At 32.2% G+C, this 16233-nt stretch overlaps 3 protein-coding genes across 3 annotated transcripts; 2 read left to right on the top strand and 1 right to left on the bottom strand.

The window, feature by feature from the left end:
- Positions 1-705: 705 nt before the first annotated feature.
- On the top strand, positions 706-1185 carry LOC109788143 (B3 domain-containing protein At2g33720). Its single transcript, XM_020346808.1, has one exon. It carries the CDS (start codon positions 706-708, stop codon positions 1183-1185), a length of 480 nt encoding a protein of 159 aa, XP_020202397.1.
- Positions 1186-3478: 2293 nt separating this feature from the next.
- LOC109788153 (Ribosomal protein S10p/S20e family protein) lies at positions 3479-7156 on the top strand. The gene is made up of 3 exons (XM_020346819.2): positions 3479-3782; positions 4363-4422; positions 6537-7156. Exons 1-3 carry the CDS (start codon positions 3537-3539, stop codon positions 6846-6848), a joined length of 618 nt encoding a protein of 205 aa, XP_020202408.1. The 5' UTR covers positions 3479-3536; the 3' UTR covers positions 6849-7156.
- Positions 7157-7930: 774 nt separating this feature from the next.
- Positions 7931-10940, bottom strand: LOC145954427 (uncharacterized). Its single transcript, XM_083068563.1, has 2 exons — positions 8262-10940; positions 7931-8177 (listed from the first exon to the last, which is right to left on the bottom strand). Exons 1-2 carry the CDS (start codon positions 8593-8595, stop codon positions 8026-8028), a joined length of 486 nt encoding a protein of 161 aa, XP_082924689.1. The 5' UTR covers positions 8596-10940; the 3' UTR covers positions 7931-8025.
- Between the last annotated feature and the right edge of the window lie 5293 nt (positions 10941-16233).

Below are 16233 nucleotides of genomic sequence, written 5' to 3'. Positions count from 1 at the left end.
TATTTAAAGTTCAAGATTTGAAGGGTAACAATCAATATATATATATAATTAAATGTATTTACTTTTCTCTTGTTGCTAATGTTTTCAAATTTTCATATTTTTGATAATCTAATTCTATAATAAATATAAGAAATATTGGGTAACAAATTAACAATCAATATAAAAAATGGCGTATTATAAGAAACTTTCCCTTAATCTTTCCTTAATATACATAAAAGGGGTTTATCACGTGCATTGATATTAGTAACTATTTCTTTTGTCAATATTGCTATTCTTAAAATATTAATAACTTAGGATATATAAATTAATTGTGAATTTATCATGTCAAACCTATGTCACATAATTTGAAGACTAATTATATATAATATGTCATACAATTAGAAGAAAAATTAATTAAAAAAAATGTACCAATGTTAGCATGTAATATGGTATTACCGGAGGAAACTAAATGTCAAAAAAATTTCTAAAATATATACGAATATACTAATAGATACGATATAATTTCCTAATCTCTAAATCATTCATAGATATATAAATTAAATTAATCGTGAGATAAACCAATCACTTACTTCTTAAATTATATTTAAAAAAAAAATTGGAAATTTATTAAGAGCGAAGAATTCATGTCTATTTTTCTATAAAATACACTAGTCAGTGCATTAGCAATGTATCATAATATCTCCTTTTATCTCTCATTTTACACACATGCCTTCCACCAAGAGAAAATCTTGCATCGAAGCACCCACTAATGAAAGGAAGAGGTCTCGCATGGTGAAAAAGAAGAAAGAAGAAGGGAGACATTGGGGCTACTCAACAAATTTGATGATTTATGATGACCCATGGAAGATTAAAAAGGAGCTCACAAAGAGTGATCTTGGAAACTTAAGCAGACTCTTGCTCTCCAAAGAGTTGATTGAAGAATTGGTGTTGCCTGTGTTGACCCTTGAATCCCAAAGAGAGGCTATGAATGAAAAAGGAACCAAAATAAGCATTTGGGATGTGGACACCCAATCCATGCATTATCTTGTCTTCAAGTTTTGGTCCTCTTCAAGAAGCTATGTTTTCATTGACAATTGGACTAAGGATTTTGTGCTGAGAAGGGGTTTGAAGATAGGAGATGAAATTGGATTTCATTGGGATCCCTACAAGAATAGGTTTGATTTTTCTATTCTTGTTCGTGCTTAATTAGTTGAACTATAGTATTTGGGTTTTGTTGAAATCCATGCAAGAAACGGTCTGATTCTTTTATTATATATTGTTCGTGCTTATTACATGCATTATAAATTTGTAATATGTTTTAATAAAATTGTCTTTCTTCACGTATTTTTATTTCTTCTTTGTATGAATTTATTCAATTGTCTCCCATAAACAATACTGGTTTATGAAAAAGAAAATGTATGATCTATGCATATATAACAGTTTTGTTGGAATCCTTTTAACGTGTGTCGAAAACACCCGAGTGTATATTGTTGTATGTTTTGAGACCTAAAACTTCATCGTACTGTAATTTTGTTGTTGTTGTTGTTGTTTTTTTTTTTTTTTTTTTTTAATTTAACGGGCTTCAATCATATATTTTTTTAAAGTTTTTTTTTGACGTCTCGATCATATTCTTGATCACGACATTTGCTTTGATATTGAAGGTAAGATTTTATGTATTCATGGTCATATTGTTAAGATATATTATAGGAAGTTATAAACTAACGTGACTAATGTGCGTGATTATAATTATGGTTTCGAATTAAGGTGTAGTTATAAACAATAACAATAATTTTATTTTATCTAAAGAAATCCAATGTATGAATTATAATACCTTGTTAATTCATTTAATGGTTAAATTCTTAAAATTCTATTTAAGCAAATCTGATACGAAGCTTTTTGGTAAAAGGAATGTGGTCAAGAGAGGAGTAACTGATTAGAGGAAGTTGTGCCAAGATAAGTCACATATGACAAACAAATTAATATGTCTTGTGGATGAATTCGGTCTATCTTAAAAATGTGTCAAGATTGTGTAAAAAAATGAAAAACTTCATATGGATTAAAAAATCAAATTTGACTCACTTTCGACCTAATCTACCTACATAGAATTCATAATGAATCGAGTTGTTTACATAATTTACTTATACTCTCATCAATCTAACCTACTAACAATGCACTTAATCATTTATTATTATTATTATTATTATTATTATTATTATTATTATTATTATTATTATTTAATAAGGTAACACTTTTTTAGATAAAGATAAATTAATATTAAATACTATGAAATTGTTATAGATTTATTTATTCAAGTCTCTAATAAAGTAAAATATTAATAAACAATCACTCTAATGAAAGAGTCTTTTATTTTTTTTGTTTTGATTATTTAAAATTATATAGTTTTTTAATTAAATTTAATGTTATATGCATGATACTTAGTTTGATAATTTTTATTTTAGATTAACGATTATTTATACATAAAAGATTTTGATAGGTTGTGCTTTAGAAAAAAAATGTCTTATGTAAAAGTAAATCGTGTAAAATAAGATATTTTTTAAAAGCCAATTTATATAAATTGTGCAAAATAAGATAATGTTTTATGTAAAAGTAAATTGTGTAAAACAAGATAATGTTTGCATGTAAATTGTGTAAAACAAAATGAAGGAGGACTTTGTTTCAAAAATATATTTTGTAGAATGGTGTCAACAAACGAGTCGTATGATATTTATATATCGTTTATTTTACATAAAAGATTTTGATAAGTTGTGCTTTAGAAAAAAAATATCTTATGTAAAAGTAAATTGTGTAAAATAAGATAATGTTTGCATGTAAATTATTTTTGAAAGTCAATTTATATATATGAGAAATATTTTAATCTGAGGTGTGAAGTGGAAAAATAATAAGAGATCATTTAAGCATTTCTTTCATGAATGTTAATAGTTCTCACAAAATATAATTAATTTATAAATTTTAGAGCAAATTAGCATTCAATAAGAATTTAAAAAAAAAATTAACTCAAACAAAAATGTTATAAATAATATAATGTCCAAGTTATAACTAAAACAATTAAATGATTTATTGGTTTAAATGATAAAGTTTATAGGAAAGGTTCCTTTTGAGGTGCTAACGTAGCGAAGAGATTAATCATTGCAGTCGGCAGTAGATATTCCAGGACGAACAAAAAAAAATAAAATAGGAAAGGTCAACGAGTATCATCTCATCAATCCATTTGAATTGTATATTATTGTTAATTAACGATCAACTAATTGTCAAGTGAGAAACGGCTAATCATAGGTACAATTTAACTTTTTTATTATTAAATGGTAATTTAATTGAGTTTAATTTGTATCTCGTGTCGGTGTTAAATTTTTTTGGAGAATCAGGATCCGGGAAATGTTGGTCTTGAAAGCCCATTTTCTATTGGGTTTTGTGTTTGGGTCCAAAAGAAAAAAAAAAAATAAAAAAAATAAAATAAAACTATGGATAATTATATTCAAAGTGTGCTCCATTGCTTCACCCTGGTTCAGAGAGTGAGATAGAATCACTGAAGAGCTTCAATGGCGGTTTCTTCTCTCTGTGTTACTCCTCTTTCTCTCTCCAATTCATCCCCCTCTTTGTCTTCCAAGCCAAAGTTCCCATCTTTGTGCTTTCTCTCGGGTAACACGTTGAGGGTCACGTGCCCAAAACCTCTGCACTCTTCAACTGTGGTTCATGTTGCACCAGAAGTGTTGGATTCTTCCCCTGATCCCCTAGACCCACCTCCAGAAACCCTTGATGATGACTCTGACCCCACCACCTTTCAGGTTCGTGTGTTGTGACTTTGTGTTTTGCTATTTCTTCATTTTTCCTACATGTTATTAAACAGTGTTTGGGTGGTGTGTTGCTAGGAACGTTTCTATTTCCTGCTGATTATGTTTCTAGAATTCACTAATTCAGCACCAAGGTTTTGAAAAATGGGAATTTTGGCCATAATGCCAAGGTTTTTGGGGTATCTGAGACCGGTACACAACTTGAATTGTGGCCACATCGGTCGCATTTGTTTTCAGTTTCCTGCAATATCAAGGAATTTTATGTAACCGTGACCGTGACTACAATTTAAAACCTTGTTCAGCATATGTTATTAATTGTAAAACAATTGTCATTGTTTTTGTACATGGTGTACGTTTTATGGTGACAAGGTGAAGTGAATAATGAAAATTATGGCAATTGCATTGTAATGCATTGTTTTTAAGAGGCTTAGTAAATATAGTGGCAATGGCTTCAAATGGTTTAGCTTGGCTTGTGTTTTCCTTAATGTTTTGAACTCAATGGTGAAGTGGGGGTTTAGATGGTGCAATTAGTAATTTAGTATATCCTTGTTAATGCAATGTCTTGTTGTTTTAGGTTGGTGACTTGGGGACTCCAAGCACTTCGGCAATCAGCATTGGCGCTGACGCAGATGCAGTATGTTGATCAACTCTCTATTTCAAGTTTCTGTTTGATATTTGCTTTTGGTTTGGGGTTTCACTTTATCTTTTACATGTGAGGCTCAAATTTGGAATGCATTATGTCTGGTAAAAATCATTGAAAAATTATAATAAGGAATGATTGGACATTTCAATCTGTGAATTGTGTTTGTTAAATTGTGAAAAGGTTAAGTAAGTTGTGTTGATGCTAACAGTAACCAGTTAGTCGGCAGTGAATTGAAACATATGCCTCCTCATCAAACTCAAAAGTATGGCATAGTTCCATGACGAGGTGACATTGGCTCTCAAAGTTATTGATGACCCGTTTTGCATGTATTTAACAATTTTGTTTTTATAGTTCTGTGTGAAATCTATATCTGGAGTAAATTTGAAAGGTTATTGAAATTACATGATTGCATGGTTCACTATTTGAATGGCATAATTTGATAGTTGATATGATTCAGCAATATATGGCTTTGAATCATGTGATACATGCATGAATTGGTTTGATTCTGTATCATCAATATAAATCATGATTTAGCAATTCATTGGTAACTTTTTCTTTGTTGCTTTTCTTTTTCTTTTTCTTTTCACCAATTCAGAGAAACTGAAAGTAGAGAAGCTTAAATTGTTAAATAAAATGAATCCAAAGGAACTATTCTTAACACATCATATTTAATTATTTTGTTCTGTCTTCATTTTTCTGAAACAATGGCTTCATACAGTCACTCGCTCTAAATACCCTATTTGGCTATTTCATTGTTCTGTTTTCGTTGTCTTGAAACTGAGGCTTCATACAGCAGTCACTCTTTCACTCTATGCATTTTATTCGGCTATATCATTGCCTTTTTTCTTCTTCTTTTTTTTATTCCTCTTTGGAAGCGTAGGCTTCATGCGATCTCTTCATATGGCCTTGGAGCTAGAAAAAGGGTAAGATGGATGTTACCTGAAAAACATTGTTCTGTTCTTGACAATAAATTATACATCAAATATAATTATCAATGCAATATGCACAAACAATGCGGGGTAGTTCCTTAAGATGAACTATCATTTAGTAGGAAGTCATACAGACTTAGGAGTTTTAATTATGAATTTTGGCTTATGATTGTACTATAGTATTGTTTTAGTTTACTTTTTCATAGTAACATACGATATTTTTTTAGCATTTCATTAATGTTAAAAGTGTTGGTGAATTGTGTACATTTAAATTTTTTTAGTTCTGAATGGAAAAATATGTGACAATTCATGTTTTAAAAACTAAAACATTCTCAATACAATTCATGATTTGACAGCTATGGTAATGATGAAGAATATATAGATATCCATGTAATACTCCATTATGCTTGAGGGCAGTTAGTGTTGGATTTGTAAAACGGCAATCAAGTTCAAATGGGACCTGTTAACATCCCTAAACCATGGTCCTAGGAAGCTCTGTAGTTGGTGCAAATGTTTTCTTCCCGAAGAGTATGGCTAAATATGATCTCCCATGTCATGTTTGTCAGATACCATATGCTCCACATTAGAATATGTTAGGCACTCCTTTACGAATAAAGGCAAATGAGAGGCAAACTTGTATATGTAGCAACAAGTGTGGGAAGATTTGTGGTAAAGTTAGAGGCTGTGTGGGATATAGGGGGAAGAGGAAGGAAATGAGAGAGGTAGGCAATCATTTGGGTAGGTTTGGGATGGCTCAGGGCAGAAAACTTTTCCTCTCTGACTGCTTTTGTGTAATTCTTAATTTCTATACTTTCTGCGTATTCCCTTGTAATCCGAGCACTGTTCTCTGATATTTCCTTAGATATTTTCTAGTTCTTCATTGATGAGTAGGGAATGTTTCATGGAAATCCTGTTACTTTGTGCATTGAGTTAATGTGGTTGCAGTGTCAGCTGTTAGCTTATTTTTCTTGGCTTTCTTTGTGAAGTCATCTGTAAGTACAGTTGAAAAGGTCCAAAAGCAACTTAATAGTCTGGGATTGAGTATTAATTGTAAGCATTGATTTGATTTTCTTGTGTCTAACCAGAAATTAGAACAACAATTCATGACATGCCCACCATTTTGCGTTTTCTCATAAAATTAGTTCATCTGATGATATTGCTTGTTCCTATTCTTAGATGGCACCAAAGCAGAAAATTAGGATCAAGCTAAGATCTTACTGGGTTCCCTTGATTGAGGATTCCTGCAAGCAGATATTAGATGCAGCAAGGACTACCAATGCAAAAACTATGGGTCCTGTGCCATTACCAACCAAGAAGCGAATCTACTGTGTTCTTAAATCCCCACACGTTCATAAAGATGCTCGGTTCCATTTTGAGATCAGAACTCATCAGCGACTCATTGATATCCTATATCCTACAGCTCAAACAATAGATTCTCTGATGCAACTTGATCTTCCTGCTGGTGTTGATGTGGAGGTCAAGCTCTAGAGATATTTGCTTTGAAGGTTGCTAACCATTTTGAATCTGAGTGAGCTTCAACTTGTTATCAATAGCCAAAATATATTAGCAGATATCATGTATTTCACTGCCAAAACTTTATTGAACAATGCTAAAATTCCTTTTGTTTGTCTCCCTATTCTGTCCTCAACAAGGTTTCAATTAGTCTATTCCTGATTTCTTGTTTTTGCAGAGAGATTTGTATACCGCCTATATTGTTATGTAATTCTGATATGCCACAACACAATTACTTCTTCCTGGTAAATTATGCTTATGAAGTTGTTTTGATTGTTTTCAAAGTTGTGTACAATGTCATTCTTGTAGCTTTTAATTAAGGGATTAAATGGTTGAGGATCTATTTGATTTGAGAGAACTTATATATATAATATATATATATATATATATGTGTATGTGTTTATTTATTTTTATTTCATGTTTACTAATATTTATGTAGGAAATGGTGAAAATAACAAAAAGTGTTGTCATTTCCTTTACAAAACTTTGAAAAAAGCAATCAAAGTGAATTAACTGGACTTTTATTTCTTGGGCTTGTTTTATTTGACTTCATGCCCAAATATATTTAGGAGTCTCTTTAGACAAATTCTTTCGTGAACAATGGCAGAAGAAAATAAGGAGGAAAAAAAAAATAGTTTTTTCATAAGATAATATTAGTTTTATGCATGGTAGTTGAATCGAGATACAAATAATGTATCGAAAAGCTGATTTTTTGAATCGTGAATCGAATCGTATCATGAATCATAAGATTCATGATCAATAAAAACATAGTGTATATATATGCATACAAGACATATAAAAGCACTCTAAGCACATTTTAATATAAAGAAACAGACAAAATGAAGTCATACATAAATATATAGTAATATATAAGCTTCAAAATACAAACAAAGATACAATTATACAAATAATAACAGTCTCAAAGCCAAAAGAAATGACTGCACAGTTCAACAACAAAGCCTCCAAAAAAATCATTGTTGTTGCTAAATATATGCATATACCAGGGATTGTTTGCTACTCTAATCAGCAATATAGCCACCCAAAAAAAATATTAGTGTTGTTGCTGCATAAACTCTGTAACAAGTGGTGCTACTGCCACACAAATTCAGTCATATAGCCTCAAAAAATAAATACAAAATGCTCCTATCCAAGATCATTCATCATCCCCAACCCCAAGATCTACATCACTCAAGTCATCTTCATCTTCTAATATCAAAAGTTCTTCTTCTTCATTATCTTCAATTTCATCCTCATCTTCTATTATTGATTTTCCCTTACCAATCTTGGCATTCAAGTTTCTTGGACCTATGTAATCAACAGAAAATAATAAGGTCTAGTTCTAATTCCAACTTCCAAGTTCTAAACTAACTTTTAAATATAAATAATTACCTCTCTTTCTTTTCTTCTTGGGAGCTCCCTCATCAACACCAAAGCACTCATGTACATCCATCCATGAGGCATCAATAGGCAAGCAAGGATTCTCCTTTTCGGTGATCCATTCATCAACGGATTCAATATCTGACAAACATATGGGATCATAGGTATCTCCATTCTCTTCTCTACTATTTTGCCTCATCTCAAGTTGAAGATTATATTTGACATATACAAGTGCATTTAATCTTTGTTGCTCCAATCGATTTCTTCTCTTAGTATGCACTTGGTCAAATGTACTCCAATTTCTCTCACATCCCGTGGCACTACATGTAAGACTCAAAATTCTCATGGCCACCTTTTGTAACTCTTTACCTCTTCCACTATAACTCTCCCACCAAAGAGCTACAAAAAAAAGTGTATTTAGTTTACAAATGTAGTTATTAATTATTATTAATTATTATGTATTATGTTTATGATATTAATAAAGAGTAAAAATTAAAGGGATACCCGGTTGTTTCTTATCTCTAGTAGCTATTGTCATGTCCATTCCAAAGATCTCCTTAGCTCCCTTAAACTTTTCAAGTTGTTGATCTATTATAACTCTTGTCCTTATATCCGGAACCATTCTTTGAAAGGTTTCATATAAACCAATTAACACTTCACTATCCGGATTGAAGTTCTTGTCATAATGATACCTAACCAAATAAGAAATAACTTAGCTACTAGGCACAAAGAAAATAGTAGTTCTTAAAACGATAATTATTTTTAAATAACTTACGTAGGATTGAGATAATAGGCAGCTGCATGAAGAGGCTTGATTCCACCTAGTGTCAATAATCTTCCACACTTTTTTATACCTTGACTCTTGCATTTGAAAGTTTTGAGCAATTTTCTCTTTAGCCCTATCCATTGCTTCATAAATGTATGGTGAGGCTGGCTTTGAATCACCATCTACAAGCCTTAACACTTTCACAAGTGGAATCACGCACTTTAGACAATATGTAATTGATCCCCAAAATCTATCATCACTCAACACTAGGTTCATGACTTGCTTAGCCTCACTTTTACTAGCATGTGGACTAGTAGCCCATTCCTCCGATGTAAACATTGATCTAAGAGCATGCTTTTGTTGTTTAATGCAATTTAGTGTAAGATAAGAAGTTGCAAATCTTGTCACAGCTGGTCTTGCTAATTCCCCTCCATTGGAATATTGTCTATACAAATTAAGGACCCATGTATGCCTAGGTAGTAATCTTCTTTGCATTAGCAATAGTATTATAGAATAATGGTAGCTCTCCAATGTCCTCAAGGATTAGATCAAGGCAATGGGCTGCACATGGGGGCCAAAATAGTTTGGTTCTCTTCTCTATTAACATTTGTCCAGTAGCCACAAGATTAGAAGCTCCATCCGTCACAACTTGGACTACATGCTCCTCCCCAATTTCTTCAACAATGTTGTCTAACAATTCAAACATTTTTTTTCCATCCTTTATCACATCACTAGTATCAATAGATTTCAAAAAAACAATCCCACTTGGACTGTTAACAAGAAAATTAGTGAGTGATCTTCCTTTCCCATCCGTCCAACCATCACACATCAAGGTGCATCCCTATTTCTCCCAATCACTTCTATATTTCTCTAAGCTTTTTTGGATGTTGTCAACAACTTTCTTCAAAAAAGAAACCCTCACCTCATGATAAGTTGGTGGCTTCAAACCTCTCCCATATTCTCTAACAACCTTCAACATTTGAATAAAAAGAGGACTCCTTACCAAATTAAATGGTAATGCATTACCATAAATGCATTTACAAATTTCTTGAATCACAAATTCCCTATCTTTACAAACTTCATTCATTGTCTTTTGTCAGAAAATTTTAGATGTTCCCTCTTTTCCTTTTACTGTCCCATTCTCTACATTCAAGCAATCCTCTTTCTTTTTATCTTTAGTTTCCAAGAGCTTGACAAATATTTCCTTCACATCATCCGGAATACTTGTGCAAGCAATCACATTTTCCTTTGTTCCAGCAAGATGATGTTTCATCCTTGAAATACCACCCCAACAAACATGAGAACAGAACTTACATTTTACTTTGAGTCTATTTGGAGGGATACTATCACAATAGTTCCAAGTGATATCGGGCTCTCTTTTTGAATGACCCATTTTTTAATGGCCTACCAAGTACCAATAAATAGAAACTTAGATAGCAGCAAGAGAGGGAAGTTGTAGAGGGAATAACAAAGAAAAAAAAAGAGAACAAGTGAAGGAATGGACCACACAACAAGAAGGAAGCCCTTACCTTGGACCACGATGAATAGCAACCCAAACAAACGAAGCAGAGAAGTTGAACCACGCAAATAGACCACACAACAAGAAGGAAGCCCTTACCTTGGACCACGATGAACAACAACCCAAACAAACGAAGCAGAGAAGTTGAACCACGCAAATGGACCACAAAAAGTGAAACCCACTAAGTGGGTCATGTACAAGGAGTATAAGCGGCACTTTCTGTCTCACTTTCGTTTTTTTTTTTTAAAAAAATCATTTTTTAGGGTTTTTAGAACCGGGTCATGCATGACCCGACCCGGTTTCGGGGGTGACCCGCAACGTCCAGAATCGTGCGATTTCTCCTTAGAATCGCGATTTTTCAATTCCGAACACGATACAAACGATTCGAATACAATTCGTAATAAAAAACGAGTCAACATGCGATTCGAATCGCGGAGCCTCAAAATCGTATCGTATCGTACGATACGAATCGCGAATCGTGCGATACTTACTACCATGGTTTTATCTATAAGTTAATTTTTTTTAAAAGTTAATATGGAAAAAAAAAATTACAATATAGAGAAGTTTGTTTCATTTATTTATTTATTTAATTTTTTATTTTCTTCTCTTATAAATGTTTGGGGAAAAGTTTATCTAAACAAGGTCTAAAACTAGGTAGATTATTTTTTTCATCTTAAATTGAAAAAAATAAGAGTTTCTTACTATCTTAAATTGAAGTTGCAGCCCTTGTCTTGCTGTGATATTTCTTTAGTGCTTATGGATTCCAGTATTTGAAAGTTCTTTTAACCTTTTGGCAAGTCCAGAATAGATATGTATTGGTGTATGATTCTTTTGTTAAAAGAAAAATAACATAAATGACTATTTGTTCATAGTTTCATACCATTAACACCACCTTATCGTTGCGTTCACTTGTGATTGATGATTTCTTATCCGGTTTCTGTGGCATCATTAATGATCATGCTAGTTTAATTTCCACTTCTTCTACCCTTTTAAAAATGGTTTTTGTTTTTCTGGGAGCATGTGCCTTATGGAGGAAACTTGCAAATTGTTGTTATGGGAAGTCTTCTAATGAGAAATTTGTCATATATTATATGGTCAACCATCTTTGTTCAAGTTGAGTCCTTCTTTCATGGAACTTGTTAAATTATGTGGAATTGGCCCACATGCATGTGAAACGCGGTGGCTAACGAAAGTGCTTTTGGATATTTGTTTGCCATGCTTCATGAAAAGTGATTTTTGATATTTATTTTATTTAAGTTACCTTATCCTCTTCTTCCTTATTTGTATACATAATTAGCAATACTATGTTGCTTGTGGAAGTGTGGAACTAATGTCAACCGTACCAACCATATCTCCTCCCATGTCTCTTATTTTGTCCTTTTGATACATTCACAAAACGGAACATGGATCTTTGTGGAGAGCATCATTTTAAAAGCAACTTGATGATTGATGAAATCATGTATTGGCTTCATAATTTAGTTTTTACTTTTTTTCATCAATATTTCCTTAGAACTTTTGTTTACATTAGGCAGAATTGATAGTGTGAACATTTTGGGTTAAATTCAAATTATTAAACTCTGATGTAGCTGCATTGAAGATTTTGTCATAAACTGTATAATTAGGTGAATTGTATAGTTTTCGAACTAATTAAACAAAGATTCCGTAGAATTTTGTAAGGAACAATAATGGACTGTGACTATGAAGCATTTGATTTGGTCAATACACGTATCAATTTGCATTTGTATGTTACGGCTGGTTCTAAAGAATCACATCATAAATTAAAACTAAACGTGTACTCTTTTTTTTTTTTTTTTTTGGTTTGAAAATCAAGTTGGATGAAATATTATCTCAAATGACAATTAGGGAATCAAGAATTTGATAATCTGAATAGTACTATACTCGATCTCTTTAGATATGATATTAAGTTTAAATCTTATAGATAGAAAAAATATATTTTAGTGGAGAAATTTCACTTAAAATCATCAATCATGTTTTTTTTACAAAAATTAATTATCAACAAAACTGATAATTACTTCTTAGATATAACAAAGAAGAAAAAAAACACAATTAGAGGAATCGTGATATTGAGGTTCTTTAACTGGGATATAGCATCACATATTTAGTAAGATTTCTAAAGCTAGGAAGAGATTTATTCCACAATTCCTAAGAATTCCATTTTGTGTGGCTATATCAAATTGATATGCTTTCTTGAGTATGCAACTTGCTGGATTAGCATCTTCAATAATTCAGACAGACTCATGGTGATAAAAAAAAGTGCCAAATTTGTCTTTTCTTTGGCTAGGCTGGTCTCATAAAGCTCTCACTGTCCTTTTGCCTTACCTTTACCCAAATGACCAAATTGTGTCTAATAGCAACCAAAAAGTTGACCAAAGGAATGAAATAGGGAGAAAGATTATTTGCATGATCTGCAAGGTTCCATTAATTAATATGATCCTTGAACATAACTAATAAGAAACATAAATTGGATTAAAAAAGTCTCTGATTTGGGTGTACGTTTTCTTGGAGTATATAAAATTAATGTGGAGTGAAATGGGGGATATATTGGAGTGAAGTATATATTAAAATAAAAATGTTTTGTTTATATTCCCTCCTTTTGATTTTTCGTACAAACATATTCTTACACTACTCAGTTAAAATTGGCGATCTATAATGTTTTGTATACAAACATTATATTCCGTTTTTTTTTGTTTGAGAATTACAAGTTAATTTAATTGGAGATGTATAAAATTTTATCCTAAAATAATTGTAATGCTTTTCTTTAGACATAGTTTTGTTAAAAATGTGACTGTAAATTAATTTACGCGTTCACCATTGATTTTGGCCCCTAAACTTTGGTTAAAGCTTTACCAATGATCTCATGTGTATGTGTAATTATTGTGTGATGAATTTTGTGGTTGATACAAAAAAGTTCCAACACAATTTGGTTGTATAATTGAATTTTGTAAATATGTTAACATAGTTTCGAATCTTTTGATTTTTGTATGGAGAAGACTTTAATATGAGAGACAAAAGTCTCAAAACTCAATTTAGTAATTTTCACGTCTAGAAAGGAATTAACATTTGATTATTGGTTAGGGAATATCTTTGTGGGAAAAAGAAAATGTGGTTGATGTTTTCTCATTATAATTTCTTTTTAAGATAATGTTTGTTTTTTTTTAAAGTAAAATAAAAAAAAGCCGATATATCGCTATCCTTCATTAGTGCGTTTTAGAGAGCTCTTCATTGTCGTCCACTTTTTAATTTTTGCTGAAATGCTCCATACTGAGCATATTTCACAAGAATATACCATTGCATTGGCCCACTATAAGCAAAAACCAAAAGACAGAGAATCTGAAACAAATATTTTATTTCTGATGTAAGGCTTTAGAATAAAGATAGGGACACACATTAGTATATATATATATATATATATATATATATATATATATATATATATATATATATATATATATATATATATATATATATATATTCTTTGCAACTCCAAACAATATGTAGCAGCTAGTGTTAACTACGTTTCCTATTTTCTTCAACATAGGTCGCTCCACAAAAAGGACAAGGATGCTCTCTAACAAAGTTTAACCAAAAGAAACATTTCTTTTTTATCATTAAAATGATAACTAGGAAATGACACTTTATGATTACTATATTATATGTTGCAATTCTCAAACTAAATATCATTATTTATTAGTGTTTAGTCAAAACTTTGTAGTGCTCAAATTGAGGAAAGATTTTATTTGTTGTGAACAGAGAACTGTAGAGGTTTATGAGAAGAATTTTACCTCTAGCATAAAAATCTCATTTAGTAGATATATTTATCAAAGTATGATTTTAATAGTCACAAGGTGTCGAACTCATGTCACGGGAAACTCTTTAAGTAGGTATGTCTACTAAAGTAGGATTTTGATTATCACAAGAGGTGTAAGCAAGGTTAGACCAGATCTTAGATCATTTATGACAACTCTTGATGTCCATCGAAAATATTTATAGTGTAACCAATTTTTTTTTAATATTTGAGAGGTATACACTCCTCCTATATATTGGATCAAATCTATTATTAGAAATAAAGTGATAATTCTAATTAGAATTTCATATTCAAAAAGATAGGTCAAATCCTAATCTTTAATTTAGAAACACAAATGTCAATCACTTGCATTAACACCTTTTGATACACACTTTATTTTATTATTATTGTAATTTTCTTGAAAAACATATACTTTACAAAATGAAAGCACATTTTGTAACACCCAAATTTTTATTTTTATTATTTTTTTAATGACATTTTCGTAATTTTAATAAAGTTATAGGGGTATTTTGGGTTTCGGAACAGGCCGTTCCAAAAGTGGAACGGGCCGTTCCAAATGTTGAAAATGTGAGGTTTTTGTAGTCCCAGAACGGCCATGGAACGGGCCGTTCCGGTATGGAGAACGGGCCGTTCCGGAAGGAGAACGGGCCGTTCTGCTGAGATTGAGAACGGGCCGTTCTGGTTTCAGAACGGGCCGTTCTGGTTTTTTGGGAACGGGCCGTTTCGATTTTGGAACGGGCCGTTCCAGTTACAAATTTTGCCCAGATTTGAAGGATCCGGAACGGGCCGTTCCGAAATCAGTACGGGCCGTTCCGGGTGCGTCAGATTGCCTATAAATAGGGGCAGGGGGTGAAAAATTTTATACAGAGGAAGAAAGTGAAATTTTAGAGAGAGAAAGAGAAGAGAGAGAGAGAGAGAGAGAGAGAGAGAGAGAGAGAGAGAGAAAGAAAGAGAAAGAAAGAGAGAGAGAAAGGAAGAGGGAATCCAGAGGAGGAGGCTCTGCCTAAGTTTCAGCTCCGCTTATCCAGGTAAGGGGGGGAGTGAGAACCTCGCTCAGGGGTGTGGGGATAATTGTTGGATAGTTGTTTGTCGGATTGGCCCCCAATCCCTTGCTGTTGTTCTGTCTGATTTTCTATTTACTCTATTTTGTTCTTTGTTGAAGATACCGTTGTTCTGTTTGATTTTCTATTTACTCTACTTTGCTTTTTGTTGAAGGTGTCGTTGTTCTGTCCGATTTTCTATTTATTCTACTTTGTTTTGTTGAAAGTGTCGTTGTTCTGTCTGATTTTCTATTTACTCTACTTTTTCTTTGTTGAAGTAATAAATGAATATGAAATTAATGTTAATAATACATGAGTTTTAATATGAATAAGAATGATCTCTGAATCTCTGTGAATACCTATGCGGACCTTATGAGGAGTATTGATGACATGACCATGTGAAATATGGAAAAATGACATGAGACCTAAGAATTGACTATTGAGACAAACTATGATTATGAGACTATGACAAATGAGGACATGATGTACTAAATGAAATTCTGTAATAAGTTAAATGTTGAGTTCATGAAATAATGAATGTATGACATGCATCATATGCATATCTTATTCCAGGTGTGCCGCTGAGGCCGCATACCAGTGATGTAACTTGCTAACAAGGTGTACCTTAGGGTCACCGACAGTTGATGATATGCTAACCAGGTGTACCTTAGGGTCACCGACAGTTGATGATATGCTAACCAGGTGTACTTTAGGGTCACCGACAGTTGATGATATGCTAACCAGGTGTACCTTAGGGTCACCGACAGTTGTGCAGGTGTGCCTTAGGGTCACCAGTGATGATATGTGAAGCTTCCTTATGGCGCCACATGCAT

This window comes from Cajanus cajan, chromosome 2 (genome assembly GCF_000230855.2).
Source record: "Cajanus cajan strain Asha chromosome 2, NIPB_CcT2T_4, whole genome shotgun sequence".
In the NCBI taxonomy this organism is placed as follows: domain Eukaryota; kingdom Viridiplantae; phylum Streptophyta; class Magnoliopsida; order Fabales; family Fabaceae; genus Cajanus; species Cajanus cajan.
This window is presented reverse-complemented; position numbering and strand designations above follow the sequence as displayed.

What these genes read in the sequence shown, in the direction of transcription:
- LOC109788143 (XM_020346808.1), top strand. Translation starts at nt 706, where the DNA reads ATGCCTTCCACCAAGAGAAAATCTTGCATCGAAGCACCCACTAATGAA.
- LOC109788153 (XM_020346819.2), top strand. Translation starts at nt 3,537, where the DNA reads ATGGCGGTTTCTTCTCTCTGTGTTACTCCTCTTTCTCTCTCCAATTCA. An exon ending in CTGACCCCACCACCTTTCAG is followed by an intron (nt 3,783 to 4,362) that starts GTTCGTGTGTTG and finishes TTGTTGTTTTAG; the next exon opens with GTTGGTGACTTGGGGACTCC. An exon ending in TTGGCGCTGACGCAGATGCA is followed by an intron (nt 4,423 to 6,536) that starts GTATGTTGATCA and finishes TCCTATTCTTAG; the next exon opens with ATGGCACCAAAGCAGAAAAT.
- LOC145954427 (XM_083068563.1), bottom strand. Translation starts at nt 8,595, where the DNA reads ATGAGAATTTTGAGTCTTACATGTAGTGCCACGGGATGTGAGAGAAAT. An exon ending in CAAGAAGAAAAGAAAGAGAG is followed by an intron (nt 8,178 to 8,261) that starts GTAATTATTTAT and finishes TTGATTACATAG; the next exon opens with GTCCAAGAAACTTGAATGCC.